Below are 20,469 nucleotides of genomic sequence, written 5' to 3'. Positions count from 1 at the left end.
ATGAAGAAAATGTGGTACATATCCACAATGGAGTACTATTCAGCCATAAAAAAGAATGAGATCCTATCATCTGAAACAACATGGATGGAACTAGAGGACATTATGTTAAGTGAAATAAGCCAGGCACAGAGAGACAAACATCACATGTTCGCACTCATTTGTGGGAGCTAAAAATTAAAACAATTGAAATGATGGAGATAGAGAGAGAGAGAGAATGATGGTTATGAGAGGCTGAGAAGGGTAGTGAGGTTGAGGGGCAAAGTGGGGATGGTTAATGGGTACAAAAATATAGCTAGATAGAAGTGAATAAGATCTAGTTTTTGATAATACAACAGGGTAATTACAGTCAGCAATCATTTACTGTACCCTTAAAAATAATTACAAGAGTATAATTAGATTGTTTGTAACACAAAGGATAAATGCTTGAGGTAATGGACATCCCATGTACCCTGATGTGATTATTACCCATTGTATGCCTGTATCAACATATCTCATGTGCCCCCATAAATTAATACACCTGCTGGCCAGGTACAGTGGTGGCTCATGCCTGTAATTCCAGAACTTTGGGAGGCCAAGGCGAGAGGATCGCTTGAGCCCAGGAGTTCAAGACCAGCCTGGGCAACATGGCAAAATCCTGTCTCTGCAAACGAAAATTACAAAAATTAGCCAGGCATAGTGGTGCGCACCTGTAGTCCCAGCTACTAGGGAGGCTGAGATGGGAGGATGGCTTCAGTCTGGGAGGTTGAGGCTACAGTGAGTCATAATCATGCTACTGCACCCCAGCCTGAAAGACAGAGTGAGACTCTGTCTCAAAAAAATAAATAATAAATACATCTGCTATGTATCCACAAAAATTAAAAATAAGTTAAAAAAATACCTTTAAAAAATAGAAGCGTAGAAATGTGACACAACATTCTCAGTTTCCTGCAGCTAAAAGTTAGCATTGAAAGGCTAAAGAAAGTTAATGCCAAGTTGATCAGGTGAAATAGGTATACTTTAATTGCTCTAGGAAATAGAATGAACTATAATTTTTATATAAATCTTAAAAATTTATTATGGAAAATTTAAAAAATACCCCCAATACAGGAAATAGTCCAATCAACCCCCATGTACCTATTACCTAGCTTCAACAATCTACTCCCTGCGAAAGAGTTGCACTTAAAAAAAAAAAAAAGTATTCTCTTCTACTGGATGTATACAACTACACAGCATTTAAGCAAGGAGCATTTGGGGGAAGACCTTTTTAACAACACTACCTTTAGCTTGCTTCTGCAGGTAGGCTTTGGAAGGCATCCACTGTAGATTCTGACATTTTCTCATCCTAGGAAAACAAGGATTAAACCATGAAACAAATTAAATTTAGAAGAGAAGCACTGAAACAAGTGTTCATTTTGCCTGCAACAATCAGTGAATCTTTATTCAGGTTCACATTTTTATAGCTGAAAAAAGGACTACTCATTACTCAGATTAAATTTGAGCCTTTGAATCCCCGGATTCACCTACCTTTAGGATCTAAAAGGAGCAAATATCAAATTATTTTTGAAATGGGACTCAAATTTCTTGTAATCCAACACTGACTAGCACCACACACAAAGTCATCAGTCAGTATTTCTTGTAGTCGCATCAGTCCTACTCTCTTATGAGGTTAATATTCATCAAGTAATCTTAACACAAAACAGACTAAAATTATCAAACAACTCCTTTGTCTACCACTACAATGCTATAATTAAATCTGGTGGCTTTGATATATACTTCACCCCTAAATTTAGATTTAATAAAATTCTAATGTAATCTGAAGTCTACAATTGCACTGAATCCACTTTAACTCTTAAATTTAGCACAACTTTATCTTGCTGTCATGTACTTTTTTGTGATCTGTGAAGTACTTTACTTCTTTCCACTAATGAGACTGAGACAAGATTCTTGCTTAAGGTCAGACCAAACCAAAGCACAGAACTACTTCTTGTCTCCTAGAAATTATCTCCCCTGAAGTAAATAATGTAGCATTTCTCCCAATAATGTAGCATTTCTCACTTTCATGTCACTCACTCATTCAGCAAATATCTATTGATACCTATTATTTGTGCCAGGTAATTTACAAGATGCTCAATCACCAAAATTTCTGTTTATGCTACTATCTTGATCTACTTTAAATAAAGTATCCCAGATGGCAAAAAGTATATCCACAAACTGACTAAAAAAGAGGAGAAAAAGTAGAGTAATAAAAATTTCAACATAAAAAATTCCATATTAGGGGATGGCTAATGGGTATAAAAAAATAATTAGAAAGAATGAATAAGACTTAGCATTTGATAGCACAACAGGGTGATTATAGTCAATAATAATTTAATTGTACATTTAATTGTATACTGAAAGAGTATAACTGGATTGTTTATAATACAAAGGATAAATGCTTAAGGGAATGGATACCCCATTTTGCATGATATGATTATGATGCATTGCATGCCTGTATCAAAACATCTTATATATACCATAAATGTATATACCTACTATGTACCCATACAAATTAAAACAAAACTTCTTAAAAACAGAAATTTCAGCCGGATGCGGTGGCTCACGTCTGTAATCCCAGCACTTTGGGAGGCCGGGGCAGGTGGATCACCTGAGGTCGGGAGTTCAAGACCAGCCTGACCAACATGGAGAAACCCCCTCTCTACTAAAAATACAAAAATTAGCCAGGCATGGTGGCGCATGCTTGTAATCCCAGCTACTCGAGAGGCTGAGGCAGGAGAATCCCTTGAACCCGGGAGGCAGAGGTTGCGGTGAGCTGAGATCGCGCCATTGCATTCCAGCCTGGGCAAAAAGAGTGAAACTCCATCTCAAAAAAAAAAAAAAAAACCCAGAAATTTCATATGAGGCCAAGCACTGTGGCTCATGCCTGTAATCCCAGTACTTTGAGAGGCCAAGGCAGGAGGATCACTGGAGCCTAGGAGTTCAACGTTGGCAGTGAGCTATGATCATGCCACTGCACTCCAGCCTGGGCATCAGAGCAAGACCCTGTCTCTTAAAAAAAAAAATTCCATGTGCATAAAAATATTCTAAGAGACAGTCGGAAAGCACAGATATTTATGCAGTGTATCTCCAATGTTTCCTGAATTGTCATAATTTTGTTGGGTCAACATAATTTCATAAAGTTGTCAGGTTTTAAGTAGGAATCCTCCAGAGCTACAGTCTGATATGGTAGCCATTAGTTACACATGGCTAAAGTTAAACAAGATAAACAATGTAGTTCCTCAGTCACACTAATCACATGTCAAGCACTCAACAGCCACATGTGGCTAACGGCTGCCACACTGAACTAAACATTTCCATTACTGTTGTCTACTATTCCAATAGAACATTTCCATTGTTGCAGAACATTCTATTAATGACAGCATGGCCCCAGAGTATTTCTTATTTAAGAACAGCCCACACCACAAAATCTAACTGTAATAAGTTAGAAGTTGCAACTCAATTACAACCACATTCAGTGTCCTGATGCATCTCTGCAACAAACTGGGGATAAATAAGCAACTTTATGGATGAGAGGTCAACATCTCAGAGTAAAACACCCACTTACTTGCAGCACTGCTTCTTTATATTGCGACCACCAAACTTGGGCTTATCTAAGCAATTAGTACAAACACCACAGTCCTCAGGCACCTGGCAGCCGGGACACTGCCCACACCGCCTCGATCGCCGTCCTTTCTTTACTGGAGGTTCCTGGGGTGCCTTGTTTCTAGTGACAGGTTTAATTGGTTTGATGGGTGGAGCAAGAGGTTCAGCATCTTCTGAGCCAGCAATTGATGACTTGTCTGTTAAAGAAATATGGCATTAGTTCCAAGGGAGTACTGAATCCCTTCTTGGGAGTAGAAGGAGAGGTTCTCAAAAATCCCCTTCTGTCATTAGCTACCTTCAAACCTTGTTTTAATTGGTACTCCAAAAATAAAATATATTAAAATATTTATATACAGAACTCAGAATCTATTTTAAATAGTTATTTAAATGTGTAAAAATGCCAATAACTTGGCTGGGCACAGTGGCTCATGTCTGTAATCCTACCACTTTGGGAGGCTGAGCCGGGCAGATCGCCTGAGGTCAGGGGTTTGAGACCAGCCTGGCCAACATAGCAAAACCCCTCTCCACTAAAAATACAAAAATTAGCTGGGCGTGGTGGCACATGCCTGTAATCCGATACTCAGGAGGCTGACGCAGGAGAATCGCTTGAACCCAGGAAGTGGAGGCTACAGTGAGCTGAGATCGTGCCCCTGTACTCCAGGTTGGGCGACACAACGAGTCTCCGTCTCAAAAAAAAAAAAAAAAAAAAGCCAACAACTTGCGTCTCGATGAAAGCAAAATTCCAAATATTGAAAACAAAACAGTCTAATCTAAAATCAAGAATAGAAACCAAATGCTTCTAAGGATTCTTCAAACCTCTAAATTCGTTTTGAGTGGCTACTCTGCACTTAAGAACTGTATGGCAGCCATGACGTGCCTCCTAGACCTCCAACTACAGAAAGCACAACTGATCTGGGCCCCCGCTTCTGTGCTCTGAAATCGAGTGGTGCAGAGGCCACACTTACCACGGGCTTTCAGGCAGTGACTCGGTGGAGGAGTCACTCCTCCACCTGCTCCCGAGAGACACAAGACTCCCCTGACAGTCCACTTTTACTCAAAGACACCTTGACAGCTTTCTAAACCTTTCTTACCTGCACAGCAGTCTAGGAAGATTCTAGCCTTCCTTCCCCTTCTCCTTCATGAGGGTGAAGTCTGACAGCTCTCCCAGCCTTCCCTGGCTACCTCCCCGTTTTCCTTCTCAGGCATTTCCTTTAATAAAATCCTCATGTTTTTAATCCCCTCTTGCCATCTGTTTTTCAGAGGACCCAGACTAACTATGAAGAGCCTACTGGGCATCCCCAGAATAATCAACAAACAAATCAAAAGCCTGTTCCGACTCCAAGTTGACCTTCCTGACCTACCATCATTCCCCATGGAAGACAAAATCTTTTCTCGTTCTTCCCATGGTAAGGCACTCAGGGTGGGCATGTCATCAGGAAACACAGCTCGTTTTCGGCCAAGGGCAACAGCTGCTCTTCTGCAGACGTGTTTAATCCGGGGTCCTCGCACAGAGGTCTCTGATGAGTCACTTTCTTGACCCTGAATATGAGGCAATCCAAAAACAGTAACAACCATACATGTTAAAATTATAACTGAACGAAGCCAAGGTATACTTGATCAATTTCATGATGACTTAGAATCAAAACATACAACTCTAATTATTCCCAGCTGATAAATCACATCAAAACAGAAATCAGCTATTACCGTATCCTAATTGGCAGCACAAAAAAAAGGTCTCTAATCAAAAAATAAAAAACAGCTTGAGGTGGGAAGATCATTTGAGGCCAGGAGTTCAAGACCAGTATGGGCAACATAGCGAGAATCCATCTCTACCCAAAATTTAAAAATTGGCTGGGCGTGGTAATACACACCTGTAGTTCTAGCTACTTAGGAGGCTGGGACAAGAGTATCACTTGAGCCACCTTGGGTGACAGAGTGAGACCCTATCTTAAAAACAAACAAACAACTAAGCTTCTATTCCCAATTACACTACTATTTTAAATTCCCCTCAAAATTCAAGCTGCCAGTCTCTATTACCAAAAAGTTCAGTGTGGTATAAATGTAGCTTATCTAACCAAAAACTATTTCTTATATTTCCTTGATCAACAGAGAAGTAGGAGTGAGATAACTTATAAATGAAAGTATAGGCTGGGCGCAGTGGCTCACGCCTGCAATTCCAGCACTTTGGGAGGCCGAAGCAGGCGGATCACCTGAGGTCGGGAGTTTGAGATCAGCCTGACCAACACTGAGAAACCCTGTCTCTACTAAAAATACAAAATTAGCCGGGTGTGGTGGCGCATGCCCGTAATCCCAGCTACTCGGGAGGCTGAGGCAGAATTGCTTGAACCTGGAAGGCGGAGGTTGCAGTGAGCTGAGATCACGCCATTGTACTCCAGCCTGGGCAACAAGAGTGAAACTCCGTCTCAAAAAAAAAAAGGAAGTATAAAAGGCTACAACAGAAATGTCTCAGATTTTAAAGAGCCACTGCTCCTATCACAAAAAACATCCAACGTGGTGTTAAAAATAAGTCCCATTATATTCCTGCTACAATTCTCAACTGGCAGAATTACTAAATGTAACTATGGCCCTAGGTTGAATAACATTAATTTTATTTATTTATTTTTTTGAGACGGAGTCTCACTCTGTTACCCAGGCTGGAGTGCAGTGCCGCAATCTCGGCTCACTGCAACCTGCCTCCCAGGTTCAAGCGATTTTCCTGCCTCAACCTCCCGAGTAGCTGGTACTACAGGCACATGCCACCATGTCTGGCTAAGTTTTTGTATCTTTAGTAGAGACAGGGGTTCACCATGTTGAACAGGATGGTCTCGATCTCCCGACCTCGTGATCTGCCCGCCTCGGCCTCCCAAAGTGCTGGGATTACAGGCGTGAGCCACTGCGCCTGGCCCTGAATACCATTACAAATCTAAGTTTATGGCCATCTTAATCTAACTTGATATGCTGGCATCAATAGGCATCTATTACATGACAATCTTTTCAAAAGACCCTAAAGATCAGCAACACTTCTCAGAAAAGGCCAGTGACTAGCTTACTTTGTTAAACAAATAAACAAACAAAACAATAAAAAAAAAAACAAAAATGCTGGTCTTTGTAAAAATCTGTTTGGCATCCTGTTAACTAACAGAATTCTATAGCTTTCCTGTTCCATGGCCTAAGGCTAAGTGCTTCTAATCTGTTTATTTATTTATTTTGAGAGAGAGTCTTACTCTATTGGCCCAGGCTTGAGTGCAGTGGCGGGATCTCAGCTCACTGCTATCTCTGTCTCCCAGGTTCAAGTGATTCTCTTGCCTCAATCTCCCGAGTAGCTGGGAATAGAGGCATGCATCACCAACTAATTTTTTTTTTTTTTTTTTTTTTTTAGTGCAGATGAGGTTTCACCATATTGGCCAGGCCAGGCTGGTCTCAAACTCCTGACCTCAAGTGATCTGCCCACCTTGGCCTTCCAAAGTGGTGGGATTACAGGCATGAACCATGGCACCCGGCCAGTACTTCTCATTTGTATTCTGCAAGAACATATTATCTATTGCTCTAATCCTTCACTACTCAGAGGAAGAGAATGCTCCCCTCCGGTTTTCTATTCTATCGGGGATAGTAAAACAACTTGACTATTAAAATGTACCTTTAAAATTAAGTCCCAGGTTTAATTACATCAAACCTACAAGGTACAAACAACTCAGTATCCTCTGAGTTGTTTAAGTTATCTAAGTCCCAACCTTAGTTCATTCAGCCTTAGTTCACCAATTTTCCACAGGTGCCAATCCAGCTATCCAGTATTCCTCAAATATGTTCCTTACTTTTCCATTTTTACCCACACTGTTCCCTCTACTTAGAATGTTATGTCCTGCCATTTTCTACCTATCAAAATCCTACTGGTCCTTGAAGGACTACTGCAAATACCACTGCCTCCACCATACCTTTCTTGGTTCTCATAACTGGATATAACTGAACCACTTAGCCTAAAACTTGCCCACAGAAAGAGCTCAATGAACTGTTAGTTTTAATAGGCAAGGTGGAAAAGAGTACCTGTGCTTTGGGCTGGTCAGTTTGTTTAAGACTCTTACTCTTCTCAATCTTGCAGAGCTGAGCTTTGGCCTTTTTTAGGAGGCTGGCAACCCTCTTGTCAGTCATTGGAAGCTTGTCTGCCTGAGCCAACATGGAGCCTATGGAGGAAGTGGAATGTTTAACAGTGCTAGATGAAGGAGTGGAAAGGCAGAGGGTTTTCTCCTTCTCCAGGGATGGGGCAGTTGGGCCGAGGTCCAAGTTGTTTTTTTCCAGATTTCCTCTCCCTTTCTTTATAAGTATTTTGGTTTTGACAGCTGTTGTATCCCCAAGAGTCACAGAAGTAATATCAGTCCCAGAATCATGTGATGAAGACTTCTTCCGCCCTGTTGCTTTTTTGGCAGAAGATGAAGTGGCAACATCTTCACCAACAACCTTCTCTTTGGAAACCCTACCCACAGGATACAAAGCAGAACTACTCTGAATTTCTGATCCCTTTTTCCTTTTCTCTTTCCTTGACTCCCGCTTATTCTCCTTTTCTCTCTCCCGGTCTCTCTCTCTACTCTTGTCCTTCTCCACGCTCTTGTCAGCATCTCGATCTTTGGACAGCTCCTCAGGGGCCTTGTCTTTATTTCTCCCTCTTTCAGTCTGAGAGCCTGGGGTAAACCAAGGGAAGAGAGGAGTAGGACTACTTGATGAAAATGGCTCTGGCGGAGCACTAGTCTGCTTCCTTGGTCTCTGATTTTTCTCTGCAGATTCCCCAGACTGAGTCAGGGAATGAGAAGGAAAAGTAAAAGTTGGGTTTAAGGCACTAGTGGCAAGAGGACTAACAGAAATGCTTAACGAGGAAGAGACAGAAGACGGGGGGGTGAGAGGTGACAGCTCAGAAGTACTAAGCCTTCCACTTCTCGTCCTCATGGAGTGAGAAGGAGATCTTGGTTCAGATCGAATAGGACTAAACACTTTTCTTTTCCTTTTTCTATTGGATACTCCTGAAGAAGATGTTCCAGCAGAAGTTCGATTACTAGGCAAGGTTACAGACTCAAATATTCTAGAGTGAGCCTCACTTGGAGTAAATCTTGGAGCTCTCAGAAGAGGGCTCCTTTTGTGCATATCAAACCTTGTTCCAGAATGGAGTGGCGAAAACAATCGGGCTGAAGTAGCAGTACCAGATGCAGAAAAACCAGACGCAAAGCCAACGTCCTCGGGAGTTAGCGGAGGGGGTCGGAAATTATCAAATATTGGTTTGCGAATAAGACCTTCTTTGGCATACTTTGCTGAGGAAAAGTATTGTGGCTCTGACCTAGAATGCTTTAAAGAAGTCCACCTAAATGTCGGTTCTCGCAAAATAGATTTTCGCTTCCCTTGCATAGGAGCAGTGGAAGCAGGCAAAAATGGTGATGCTAAGGGAATTGTTGGAGGCATAAGCCAAGGTGTGTGGTCAGAGATACTGGAGGCTGGCTGCAGTGGTGGGGGTGGAGTCAGCAGAGGTGGAGGTGGAGACGAGGAGGTCTGCTGCTGGGGGGCACTTTGTAGAGTTGATAATTTTTTCGTCGTTCTAGATCCGAAACTTCTCTCCGACACTGAATACCTTCGGCTTCTCCTATCATTACTCTCATTTTCTGGGGACTGGGAAATGGGCAGTGGAGTATGAACTTCAGGGGTATCGCTCCGCTCCTCAGGAAGTACCTGAATCTCCTCAGAAGCCTGAGAGTCTGTGGAGGTATCAACACTGGGGCTACTAGATCGGGAGGAGTCTGAAGACATTTGAGAGGAGTGCTGAGAAGCTGCACTTGATTTTTCAGAAGATCCACAGGACGGGGCACTGAATCTACTATTCGGTGTAGACTCTAATCGGGCAATTTTAATTGGAGGGTCATAATCCTCATCCTCTATAAACCGCCGAGGGGTCTTAATGATCCGCGAGGAGATAGCACTGACAACAGGCATGATGAACTGTCGAATATTTTTGACCTGTGTCTTCACCTTTCTTCCCTGCAGCTGAGCTGCTTCTTTTTCAATTTTCTTTTGAGCCCCCTTTTTCGCCCTCTGCAAGAGTTGCTTAGCAATGGTTGCATCTGTCCTTTTCGAAGAAGGAATAATCCTAACTGGCTTAATCCTTCGAGGGCTTTGTCTGACAACTGTCTTATCTTCTTTTGTAAGTGGAGGTGTTCCTTCCTTGTCTTTCCGGACTTTCTGGGGCTTTTCCAGTTCAGAATTAATGAGGAGACCCGAAGGGGTCTTTATCCTTTCTGTTGATGGTGGCCTTCCTCTCCGTCGTACAATCTGTACCCCCTTCCTTCCTATTTGAAGCTTCCCTGTCTTAAACTTAGACTTGAGAGGAGACAGTTTACCTGCTCTTAATTTTTTAATCTTTGTGGCTTGCTGAAACGTAGCAGAAGGTGTCCTTTTAATTTTTTTCAGGTTATCTTCTTTGTTTCCCTTTGGTAACTCTGAAATGTCCTTTCCATGTGTTATTTTGATTTTTACTCCAGGGAAGGTGGGAGGTCTTCCTCTCTTCTTTTCTATACTTTTAGAATCTTTCTTCTTGATCTTATCTCCAGATTTGGTCTCTGATTTATTTAGAGGGGAAAACACAGATGGATCTGAGAGGATAGCTGAATTTCGGTCAGAGCCACTTCTAGGTCTCCCACGAGGTTTTCGAGGACTAGTTTTAACTGCGTATAGAAATTAAACAATGAAGAGCATATATTTAGCTGTGTAGTTTAGGTTTTAACTAAGCTGAATATAACTTAGCACTGGCCATTTTGTACTGAGTTCAACTTGAGTCTAATGAGTCAATCAAACATCTTAATTGTGCTTAGTTTCTTTTCACCCAAAATTTGCCTCAAAGAAGTCAGCAAATAACATGCCACCTGAAAGAACATTTAATTACTTTTTTGATACAAAAAGATAATTAAGAGTTTTCCACTGAACAATTAATCCACAAAACTGATTTTCCTACAATTTTAGATGAGCAAGAAGGTTTTTTCTGAATTCAAAGGAATTGTAAAGAAAAAAAATCTGAACTTCCTTGCCATATCCTAGCCACCAACATTAACATTTAAGAACATGCTTCTAGTCAGTCATCCCATCTTTTCAATTCAGAATTCTGTCTTTGAACAAATTTGAACACGCTGCTCTTTAATCATCAACATACCAACTCCCTGGGCAGTTCAGAGTACCATATTTCAATCTATTTTCCCAAAGTAGACTAAGAAAAGTTTTACTGAATAGAAAAATGTTCATTCATGACACATCAGAATAAGATCACTGAACTCAGTGGCATGTGAACTAATCAGTGAAGTAACGTAATGATGTGTCTACTAAATCTACTCCCCTGCATAGAGGTTCTTGAGCTAGTTAGTCTCAAGTTGCAAAAAGATTTAACCTTAACTGATGTAAGCAGCAAAGTGACAACTTAATAAATCAAAGTTCTGTTCTAAATAAAAGGAATTTTCCAATGTATAAATAAGCTCAGTTTGCTACTTTTCAAGCCATTCAAGAAAACAAGACTGTTTTTAAAACACCCTTGTATAAGTCTACATTTTAAAAAGTAGTAACAGTTGGCTATTTTATCAAATCTTCTCTTCCCTCTTGATAACATTCTTCTGAGATTAAAACTTCCCTTAATAGGCACCAAAAGAGATTTATGCCATTATGATGAACATTTTTATAATGGAACTACTTTCTAACAGAACAGAAGTCAACAAAGATTTTATTGTTGAGATTTCTAAATATAAATGCATTCCTCATCAATTAATTTATGAGAGTTCCTTTAATAGACTAAGGATTCACAGCTCCTTTCTCAACATATTCTAATTACAACAAAGGTAATAAACTAGGAGACAGCAGAGAAACCATGTTTCATTTCTCAAATAATGAAACATATCGAGATGGTTTCTTAGAAAAGAAGACAACATTCAAGGTAGACTGGTAGTCAAGAAAAAAAACTTAAGAGGAAAACTATCATGAAAAAGTGGTGAATTAACAAAATAAAACTCCTGCCCGGAGTCTGGGTGACAGAGTGAGACTCTGTTTCAAAAACAAGAACAAACAAACAAAACAACTCCTGCCCGGAAATACATCAAACGATTCCTTAACATTGTGGTAGACTTGAACCTGGCCAATCAGAGGGCTTTATCAATTCTGAAAACCTCTTCTATCCTACTTTTTAAAAATTGCTTTTGGTAGACAAGTAGAAGCAGCAGAACAGAGAAGAGTCCCAGCACTGCTGCTAACTTCCCTGATCCACAACATATCCAAAGAACTCTCAAACTGGTTATAAATCATTACTCATATATTTTATGGACCTCATTTTGTCATCTATAAACCAAAAAAAGCCCTGATGATCTCTCAAATTCCTTTCCTATATGAAGTTTTAAGACTTCATCACATGTTAAAGAGAACACTGCTACTGTCTGAACAGCACAGATACTGGGACACTACTGCCCCAACTAGAATGACAATACCACCCCTATTTAAGAAAACTGTCAACTTGGATGTTTGAATTACATGATAATATATGACTCTTAAGTGAGACCCTAATGCTAGCACATATCACAAGCTAAGTCAATGTCAAAAAGCAGAAACAGCTAACAATATCATATTTAGCTGGAGTGTCTATCCACATAAAATCAAAAGAAAACCATATATAAAGTTAGAATGGCAGCACAGATAGGGAATGCATTTTCATCAAAAGATGCATAGCTTTCTCCTATATAGAACTGAATTCTGCAAGCCATTAAATGTTATTCCCATTGAGGGTCTTCTCTTAGGAAACTGCTTGTAGGTCTAGAATTTCAAGATATTCTAGATATTTTGTTGGTGAGAATGATGACAAATATTGCTAATTTTCCATTTTTTTATTTTAATACAGCCTTTCAAGAATCAGGTAAAAATGTTTCACATAATGCCAATATTTTGTTTTTGGTTCTTTGACAACAGTAGACCAAATTTAATCTGAAAAAAACAATGGCCAAATTATTCCCAAAGACATATACACTACCACATAACACAAAATGTGTAAATCTGAGGATGCTTTTAGTAGGTTACCTTCAGTTTGCCTACCAGATTTCCCAGTAATTCTGTAGAAACCTACTTCCCATGTCCCAAGTTGTTCCCAGAGAGAAAGAATAAGCCCAATGTGGCCTGACAGAGAAGAGTCCCATAAAGAAGTCTAGCTCATAAGCCATTTCCTAACCCCAGTATGGTAGAGCATCCTTTACATGCAAAGAAGGCAAGGGGAAGCCACAATCGCCTAACAAACAAAACTTAAAGGCACCATGCACTTAATTGGCCGTACCTGAAGGAGACCTTGTGGGACTTCGCACTCTGACTTCTTCATCTGAGCCAAAACCTAAGAATTGCTCATCCTACAACAAAGGAAAATTATTTTAAAATCAGAAGCAAAAACGTGCATACAAACACATCCCAAAGAAATGCCCGGAGGAGGCACAAATGAATTTGGAAAATTTGCCTTTTTATATTAATTATCATCATTCAAATGGATACTATAAAATAACTAATATAGAAATAAATGGACCCAGTCATACAGCTTTATTATAGACAAATAGGAGCTGTGTAGTAACTGAACAATGCATTGAAATGTCATCTTTGGTGCATAGTACACAGAGGATAGTCCTAAATTTCAAACTATAGATACAGCCCAAAACAATTAAAGGACAACTTTAAATCAGGTAAGCAAATAAGTATAATGGCAGAAACATACAGCCCCAATACAACAAATGCTTTTCAACAAGTATTTAAGTCTATAGACACATAAGGAGTAACATAAACAATATAATAATCTCTTGCCTTCTAAATATTAATAGAGACTGAAAGTGCCATAATTGTCAGTTCCTTAACTCAGGAATTGACATTTAGATGTGATTTCTGTACATTTGAGATCCAGAGAGTCTCAACATGCATTTTATGGTATAATTTTAAAAATGCCTGTGATAAGAGACTTAATGGTGGGCAGCAGTGTTTGTGAAAGGGATCATGAATTGACCACATATAGGATGAAATCCTTTACTAAAACTTAGGGAAACATCCTATTTTCAGTTATAGTTGGAAAAGACAAAAAGCAAAAGCTTCTGCTTACCTCTAATTTTTTTTTTTTTTTTTTTTTTTTGAGGCGGAGTCTCGCTCTATCACCCGGACTGGAGTGCAGTGGCCAGATCTCAGCTCACTGCAAGCTCCGCCTCCCGGGTTTACGCCATTCACCTACCTCAGCCTCCCGAGGAGCTGGGACTACAGGCGCCCGCCACCTCGCCCAGCTAGTTTTTGTATTTTTAGTAGAGAAGGGGTTTCACCGTGTTAGCCAGGATGGTCTCGATCTCCTGACCTCGTGATCCGCCCGTCTCGGCCTCCCAAAGTGCTGGGATTACAGGCTTGAGCCACCGCGCCCGGCCACCTCTAATTTTTAACCTGCTCTATTAAAAAAAAAAAAAAAAAAGGATTTGTTTAACCTATTTTGCACAAGTTATCAAGAAAGATGGTCTATTTAAACAAACTGATTAATAGAAAGTCAATGATTCAGAGATTGAGTTCTTTCCAGAGAGAGACACAATGATAGAATTTCAGATTCCGGAAACAAAATCCATATAAAACAAGAACAAAATAAGGAATGAAGAACAGACATTCTGGAACCTCCAATTTATAGTGGTAAGTCCCAAACTGAGTTCCAATGATAAAAGCACTGACATTTTCCTCTCAAGAGGTAAGATCACAGGTATGTGGACAACATCAATGAATTTTCTGAAGGATTATTTTCTCAGTTAATTTAAAACTAGAGTCAGGTGCTAACCATCTTAGCCATTTTTCAGCCATGACTATATTAAAAGACATATGTAACTTTTAGGACAAATTAGCAGGTTCATCTCTTAAATTTAAACGCTTCAGAGGAGCAAAACATTTAAGGCCCAGTCTTTGCATACTAGGCAACTGAGAGACAAGTCTTATTGGCATCTAAAAAGGCTTTTTGCTCTGAGATTGCTAAGATTAACATATTGGACTATCTAATACAAGGCTGAAATTCTCCTCTTCAAAGACATCTGAAAAAGCATTATAATTTTGTTTTTTTTTTGAGTCTTGCTCTGTCACCCAGGCTGGAGTGCAGTGGCGTGATCTCAGTTCACTGCAACCTCCGCCTCCTGGGTTCAAGCGATTCTCTTGCCTCAGCCTCCTGAGTAGCTAAGACTACAGGCCCTTGCCACCATGTCCAACTAATTTTTGTATTTTTATTAGAGATAAGGTTTTACCATGTTGGCCAGGTTGGTCTCAAACTCCTGACCTCAAGTAATCTGCCCGCCTCACCCTCCCAAACAGCTGTGATTACAGGCATGCACCACTATGCCCAGCCATGAAAAAGTATTATAATTCTAAGAATGTATGAAACCTAAATTTAAGGAATACAGACTAGAGTACTTTTTTAAAAAAATTACCTATTTTGCTCGGGCAGGTCTTTAATTCCTGGTCTCAAGTGATACTCCTGCCTCAGCCTCCTGAGTAGCTGGGACTACATACATGCACCACCATGCCTGGCTTACTGGAGTACTTTTTACAGTTTCATCTTTCATCACTAATTTAAATTCTTACATGTAAGTTCTTTTTCTGTTGTTTTTTTGTTTGTTTTTTGTTTTTTTGAGACAGAGTCTTGCTCTGTCACCCAAGCTGGAGTGCAATGGCACCACCTCAGAGCTTGCTGCAGCCTCTGCCTCCCGGGTTCAAGAGATTCTCATGCCTCAGCCTCCCAAGTGGCTGGAGTTACAGGCATGTGCTACCACACCTGGCTAATTTCGTAGTTTTAGTAGAGATGGGGCTTTTGCAATGTTGGCCAGGCTGGTCTTGAACTCCTGGCCTCAAGTGATCCACCCACCTCGGCCTCCCAAAGTGTTGGGATTACAGGTGTGAGCCACTGTGCCCAGCCGGTTCTTTTTACTTTAAGAAAGTTTAAAGTAAATTATTACTGTGAACATTATTTGTGAATAAAACAATTTTCTCCTGACCAGCACAGTAGCTCACACCTTAATCCCAGCGCCTTGAGAGGCCAAGATTGGAAGGACTGTTTGAGGCCAGGAGTTCAAGACTAACCTGGGCAACATAGTGAGACCCAACATAGTGAGTCTTTACAGAAAATTTTAAAATTAGCCAGTGCTCACTCTGTCACTTAGGCTGGACTGCAGTGGTGTGATCACGGCTCACCACAGCCTCAAACTCCTGGGCTCTAGCAATGCTCCTGCCTTAGCCTCCTGGGCAGCTGGGACTACAGGCATGTACCAGCACCTAGCTAATTTTAAAATCTTTTACAGAGACGGGGTCTCGCTATGTTCCCCAGGCTGGTCTCAAACTTCTGGGCCCAAGTGATCCTCCCACATTGGCCTCCCAATCTAAAAAAAACTAAAAATAATTTTAAAATAAAAAAATTATCTCTCTCTTTTCATCTTGAAATAAGTTAGTATATAACTAACCTAAGACATGTGAATCTTAACCCCAAATAAATTTCTGGAATCATTTTCAGGGTTTACACTATAGGCTACAATGTTACCAAACAAAACAAAACAAAACAAGCCAAAACTCCTAACAGCACAATTAATAGAACATCTTATCACAATAATGAAATTCCATACTGTTAACTTTTAAAATGTACTTTCGGGCAGGAAAAAAAAGACATTAAAAATAGCAACCCTAAAGTACATTTTGAGGAAAAAGCAAATAAAATAGGCAATGGCAAATCACTTCAGATGCTATAAAAAACAAAACAGAAACAAAAAAAATCATAGAATGTAATTGTAGATATTATATACATGTAGATGTAGACAGCCAATCCAATCTTCTCATACATGATGCCAGTAAGGACACTGCTCGATGTGAGGAGAGAAGGGTTGGTTTAGGGTCTCAGTCTGGTTCTCTCAGACTATGTAATCTTAGACAACTCACTTACTGTATCTATCCCTCAATTTCATTTTTTATTTGAGCATTGTAAGGAATAAATAATTTATGTGAAATCACTTGGAAAGCTATAGGCAACATACATATAAGGGGTCTTCAAAAAGTTCATGGAAAAATGGAATTAAAAGATAAAAATTAAAAATATAAATTTTATTTCTCAACATAATCTCCAAGGTCAAGACACTTTTGTAAGCCATGATACCAGCCATTTAGCCCATTCCCATGAACTGGGGGTCATGGGAATTGAAACCTTTTAATGCAGTTTCTTTTACATTATTAACTGAAGAAAAATGGGTGCCCTTCATAGTTTTTTTTTTTTTTTTTTCTTTTTAAGATGGAGTCTCACTCTGTCACTCAGCTGTAGTGCAGTGGCACAGTCTTGGCTCACTGCAACCTCCATCTCATGGGTTCAAGCGATTCTCCTGCCTCAGCCTAGATGCTCTGCTTCCTTCATAGATTTTTAAGATTGGGAAACAAGACAGGCCAAGGAGCCAAATCAGCATATTTAATGATACTGAATGACTTCTTATCAAAATTCTCACAAAATTGCCCTTGTTTGATGAGAGGAATGAGCAGGAACATTATCATGATGGAGCAGGACTCTCTGGTGAAGTTTTCCTGGGTATTTTTTTACTAAAGCTTTGGTTAACTTTCTCAAAAACACTTTCTTTTTTTTTTTTTTTTTTGAGACGGAGTCTCGCTCTGTTGCCCGGGCTGGAGTGCAGTGGCCGGATCTCAGCTCACTGCAAGCTCCGCCTCCGGGTTCCCGCCATTCTCCTGCCTCAGCCTCCCAAGTAGCTGGGACTACAGGCGCCCGCCACCTCGCCCGGCTAGTTTTTTGTATTTTTTAGTAGAGACGGGGTTTCACCGTGTTAGCCAGGATGGTCTCGATCTCCTGACCTCGTGATCTGCCCGTCTCGGCCTCCGAAAGTGCTGGGATTACAGGCTTGAGCCACCGCGCCCGGCCCAAAAACACTTTCAAATAAGCTGATGCTGTCATTCTTTGGTCCTCCAGAAAGTCAACAAGCAAAATGCCCTGAGCATCCTGAAAAAACTGTTGCCTTGACCTTTGCTCTTTTTTTTTTTTTTTTTTTTTTGAGACGGTGCTGGGATTACAGGCTTGAGCCACCGCGCCCCGCCGCTCCCACTTGTTTAAAATTTCCACTGAATGCTCTACACTTGTCTGCAGCTGATTTGGGTGCAATGGTTTTGGTACCCATTTGATAGAAAGCTGCTCAACTTTAGTTTAGTTTAGTGTTTTTTTTTTTTTTGAGACAGAGTTTCGCTCTTGTCACCCAGGCTGGAGTGCAATGGTACAATCTTGGCTTACTGCAACCTCCACCTCCTGGGTTCAAGTGATTCTCCTGCCTCAACCTCCCAAGTAGCTGGGACTACAGGCATGCACCACCACACCTGGCTATTTTTGTATTTTTAGTGGAGACGGGGTTTTGTTATGTTGGCCAGGCTGTTCTCGAACTCCTCACCTCAGGTGATCCACCCACTTTGGCCTCTGAAAGTGCTGGGATAACAGGCGTGAGCCACCACGCCCAGCCAACTTCAGTTTTTCAGTCAGAACTGTGTAAGCTGAACCAATTGAGATGTCTATGGTGCTGGCTATTATTTGTGCTGTTAATCAACATTCCTCTTCAATTACTGCATGGAACAAGATGAATTTTTTCCTTGCAAACTGGACAGTCTGCTACAGGCTTCATCTTCAACATCATCTTGTCCCTTCTTAAAATGCTATCCAATTATTTATTTGGGGCACGGTCCCCATAAACTTTACGTAAAGCGTCAGTGATTTCACCATTCTTTCACTCAGCTTCACCATAAATTTTACGTTTGTTTTTGCTTCAATTTTAGTACAACTTATGCTGCTCTGATAGGGGCTCGTTTCAAACTGATGTCTTATCCTTCTTAGTGCCTCAAACTGCATCTTGTTCAGACATGTTATGACAAGTTAGTGCAAGTTTATTTTGGTACATAAAAAAATTTTGAAATTCTGCAGTTTTTTCATAATATGTATTTTCCATGAGTTTTTTTTGAAGTCCCCTCACATAGTGGTTCTTGCTGTGTTTGAAGAAAATGAAGCTCTAAGAGGCCCAAGATCACACAGTTAGCTACAAAGAACCTAAGTGTCTAAATTGGCTGTACAATAGTCTTCCTACCATAATAGGTACAATATAAAACAGTAAATATTTAAAGGAATTGAGTAAGTTGTCTATAGTACAAAATATGCTATTCTTTTTTTTTTTTTTTTTTTTGAGACAGAGTCTGGCTCTGTCGCCCCGGCTGGAGTGCAGTGGCCGGATCTCAGCTCACTGCAAGCTCCACCTCCCGGGTTCCCGCCATTCTCCTGCCTCAGCCTCCCGAGTAGCTGGGACTACAGGCGCCCGCTACCTCGCCCGGCTAGTTTTTTGTATTTTTTTAGTAGAGACGGGGTTTCACCGTGTTCGCCAGGATGGTCTCGATCTCCTGACCTCGTGATCCGCCCGTCTCGGCCTCCCAAAGTGCTGGGATTACAGGCTTGAGCCACCGCGCCCGGCCCACAAAATATGCTATTCTTTTAGCTACTGTAAAAGTCATATGATGGCCATTTTCAGATCCTTCAAATTTCTGATTAATTCATTCTTTTCCTGAATTATACTCATGGAACAACCTGCTAATCTATGCATTTCACAAAGGCATCTGGGGATTTTCCAACACTTACTAGGGGACGACTACATTGCTAAATACATGTATTTTATGCTCCAAATGCTACAATGACTGACAGCTCAAGCAACTATACATGTAATAATCAACAGGTAAAGTATTCAACAGGTAATAAAAAGTTATTAATCTTTAAAAGAAATGGGCTGGGTTCAGTGGCTCATGCCTGTAATCCCAGCACTTTGGGAGGACAAGGTAGGAGGAGTGCTTGACCCCAGGAGTTCAAGACCAGCCTGGGCAACATAGCAAGACTCCATCTTTATTTAAAAAAAAAAAAAGAAGGCCGGGCACGGTGGCTCAAGCCTGTAATCCCAGCACTTTGGGAGGCCGAGATGGGCGGATCACGAGGTCAGGAGATCGAGACCATCCTGGCGAACACGGTGAAACCCCGTCTCTACTAAAAATACAAAAAAAAAAAAAAAAAAAAACTAGCCGGGCGCGGTGGCGGGCGCCTGTACTCCCAGCTGCTCCGGAGGCTGAGGCAGGAGAATGGCGTGAACCCGGGAGGCGGAGCTTGCAGTGAGCTGAAATCCGGCCACTGCACTCCAGCCTGGGCGACAGAGCGAGACTCCGTCTCAAAAAAAAAAAAAAAAGAAAAGAAATAAAGATAAATGTAAGAGATACACACTGCTAGGTTCATTATTAACAACCTAATGAGTCATTTTTATATATTTCAAACTTTAACAAAATGTAACTATATAATCCTAACTGCAATGTGTTTCTTTTTTTTTTTTTTTGAGACGGAGTCTCGCTCTGTCGCCCGGGCTGGAGTGCAGTGGCCGGATCTCAGCTCACTGCAAGCTCCGCCTCCCGGGTTCACGCCATTCTCCTGCCTCAGCCTCCCGAGTAGCTGGGACTACAGGCGCCCGCCACCTCGCCCGGCTAGTTTTTTGTATTTTTTTAGTAGAGACGGGGTTTCACAGTGTTAGCCAGGATGGTCTCGATCTCCTGACCTCGTGATCTGCCCGTCTCGGCCTCCCAAAGTGCTGGGATTACAGGCTTGAGCCACCGCGCCCGGCCTGCAATGTGTTTCAAAACAAGAGTTCCACTGAGCTGTCAGGCAGTTTAACTGTCAATATTTAAAGTTTCTAAGTACTTTCCAAAATGACAGGAAGCATTAATTCGTTTTCCTTCTGGTCTTGTAGCTGGAATAAGGAAATAAAAAAATAA

General features: G+C 40.9%; 1 protein-coding gene and 1 long non-coding RNA gene across 10 annotated transcripts in view; one reads left to right on the top strand and one right to left on the bottom strand.

Annotated features, from left to right (window-relative positions):
- LOC117081439 overlaps positions 1 to 4,981 on the top strand; it is a 45,612-nt gene extending 40,631 nt beyond the window's left edge. For both annotated transcript variants that reach the window (XR_004436164.1, XR_004436163.1), the window contains exon 4: positions 4,879 to 4,981. This is a non-coding gene — a long non-coding RNA (uncharacterized LOC117081439). The remainder of the gene's footprint in view (positions 1 to 4,878) is intronic.
- KMT2A (lysine methyltransferase 2A) overlaps positions 1 to 20,469 on the bottom strand; it is a 94,857-nt gene that overhangs the window by 45,887 nt on the left and 28,501 nt on the right. For 5 of the 8 annotated variants that reach the window (XM_033207326.1, XM_033207325.1, XM_033207328.1 and 2 more), the window contains 5 exons: positions 12,941 to 13,010; positions 7,660 to 10,313; positions 4,980 to 5,157; positions 3,581 to 3,815; positions 1,257 to 1,321 (listed from right to left, as the gene is read on the bottom strand). In XM_033207326.1, the coding sequence (XP_033063217.1) occupies positions 1,257 to 1,321; positions 3,581 to 3,815; positions 4,980 to 5,157; positions 7,660 to 10,313; positions 12,941 to 13,010 (3,202 nt within the window). The remainder of the gene's footprint in view (positions 1 to 1,256; positions 1,322 to 3,580; positions 3,816 to 4,979; positions 5,158 to 7,659; positions 10,314 to 12,940; positions 13,011 to 20,469) is intronic. The other 3 variants (XM_033207332.1, XM_033207333.1, XM_033207331.1) reach the window with 2 other exon arrangements.

This window comes from Trachypithecus francoisi, unplaced genomic scaffold, assembly GCF_009764315.1.
Source record: "Trachypithecus francoisi isolate TF-2019V2 unplaced genomic scaffold, Tfra_2.0 Lachesis_group8, whole genome shotgun sequence".
NCBI lineage: Eukaryota > Metazoa > Chordata > Mammalia > Primates > Cercopithecidae > Trachypithecus > Trachypithecus francoisi.
The sequence above is the reverse complement of the archived record's forward strand: the minus strand, read 5'-3'. Positions and strand labels throughout refer to the sequence as shown.